The sequence below is a fragment of the Sinocyclocheilus grahami genome, unplaced genomic scaffold (assembly GCF_001515645.1).
Source record: "Sinocyclocheilus grahami isolate Dianchi unplaced genomic scaffold, SAMN03320097.WGS_v1.1 scaffold1043.1, whole genome shotgun sequence".
NCBI lineage: Eukaryota > Metazoa > Chordata > Actinopteri > Cypriniformes > Cyprinidae > Sinocyclocheilus > Sinocyclocheilus grahami.
In genome coordinates, this window is record NW_015506222.1 from 299,436 (window position 1) to 300,553 (window position 1,118).

At 35.5% G+C, this 1,118-nt stretch overlaps 1 protein-coding gene across 1 annotated transcript in view; it reads right to left on the reverse strand.

The window, feature by feature from the left end:
* The window catches only part of LOC107566061 (CUB and sushi domain-containing protein 1-like), a 139,073-nt gene that overhangs the window by 68,921 nt on the left and 69,034 nt on the right, over window positions 1–1,118 (reverse strand). Inside the window, exon 13 of the mRNA XM_016251436.1 lies at window positions 394–582. Within this exon, the coding sequence (XP_016106922.1) occupies window positions 394–582 (189 nt within the window). The remainder of the gene's footprint in view (window positions 1–393; window positions 583–1,118) is intronic.

Genomic DNA, 1,118 nt, shown 5'->3' on the forward strand with positions numbered 1-1,118 from the left:
GAAGCCTAGGAGGAACAAGTCGAGCGACTGATCGATAAGAGACAGGTCGGCTTTCACACTACACTACCCAGGCTAATCATCAAGGCTACAATATAGAACAGCTCCCAGTAGCATATGTCTCCACTGTTCAGGTCTTCAAAGTCTGTTTTAAAGATGGCTTTAAAACACAATGGCTTTTATTGTACTAGTAATACAAAGTAGTAACACATCACTTAAAAAGCATAGTTAAAAAGGCATTTGGGAGAGTATAATACCTTTGTAAATTATTTATGCTTTTTGTTTCAAAGTGTGGACAAAGAGGACTGAAAATAACAGTGTGCTAATCACAACACGACTTGAAAAACTTGAGAAGGAAAAAGAGCACATTTCTTTACTTTCTTCCCTTCACTTTACCTTCACAGCGAGGAAAAGGGTGGTTCCACTTCCTGTTGATTCCATGCTGGCATGTTAGCACATGGTGGCCGACCAACACATATCCAGGGAAGCATTCAAATGTTATGGACTGGCCTGCGTTGAAATCGCTGTTGATGATATACCCGTTGTGGAATGGATATGGGTCTTGACAGTTTTGTAATTCATATGCTAAAAGAAAAAAATAATAGAATATATGAATATCTGCAAAGCCATGTCTGGATGACATTTACTAGTGGGCCCACTTCAAAGAACTGAAAGAATTAAAATAATTGTTTCATTCTGTCATTATTTCCCACCCTCGTGCCGTTCCAAATCCAAATTTATTTTGTGTAACATTCAATAAGATGTTTATGCTTCACTGAAAAAAGACAATAAAATGGGCTTGGAACTGCATTATATAAGTGTGAACGAGATGACACATTTTTCTTCTAAATATCTGAAACCAAAAGTTTGAGACCACAAGCATGCATAAACAAACAAACAAATAAATGAATGAATAAACAGGTTCATTAGACATTAGTTAATTAGCATAAAATGTTATTGGGAAATTTAACAGGTTTTGTTTGTCTCTCTTTTTCTTTTGCTTTAAAGTCCCCATGAAATCAAAATGAAAGTTTATTGGGTGTTAGTATCAATATGTTAGTCTTAAGGTTATTTAAAAGGCAGTGTGCTCCAAAACAGTGACAAAATTTGCATTTAGAAGA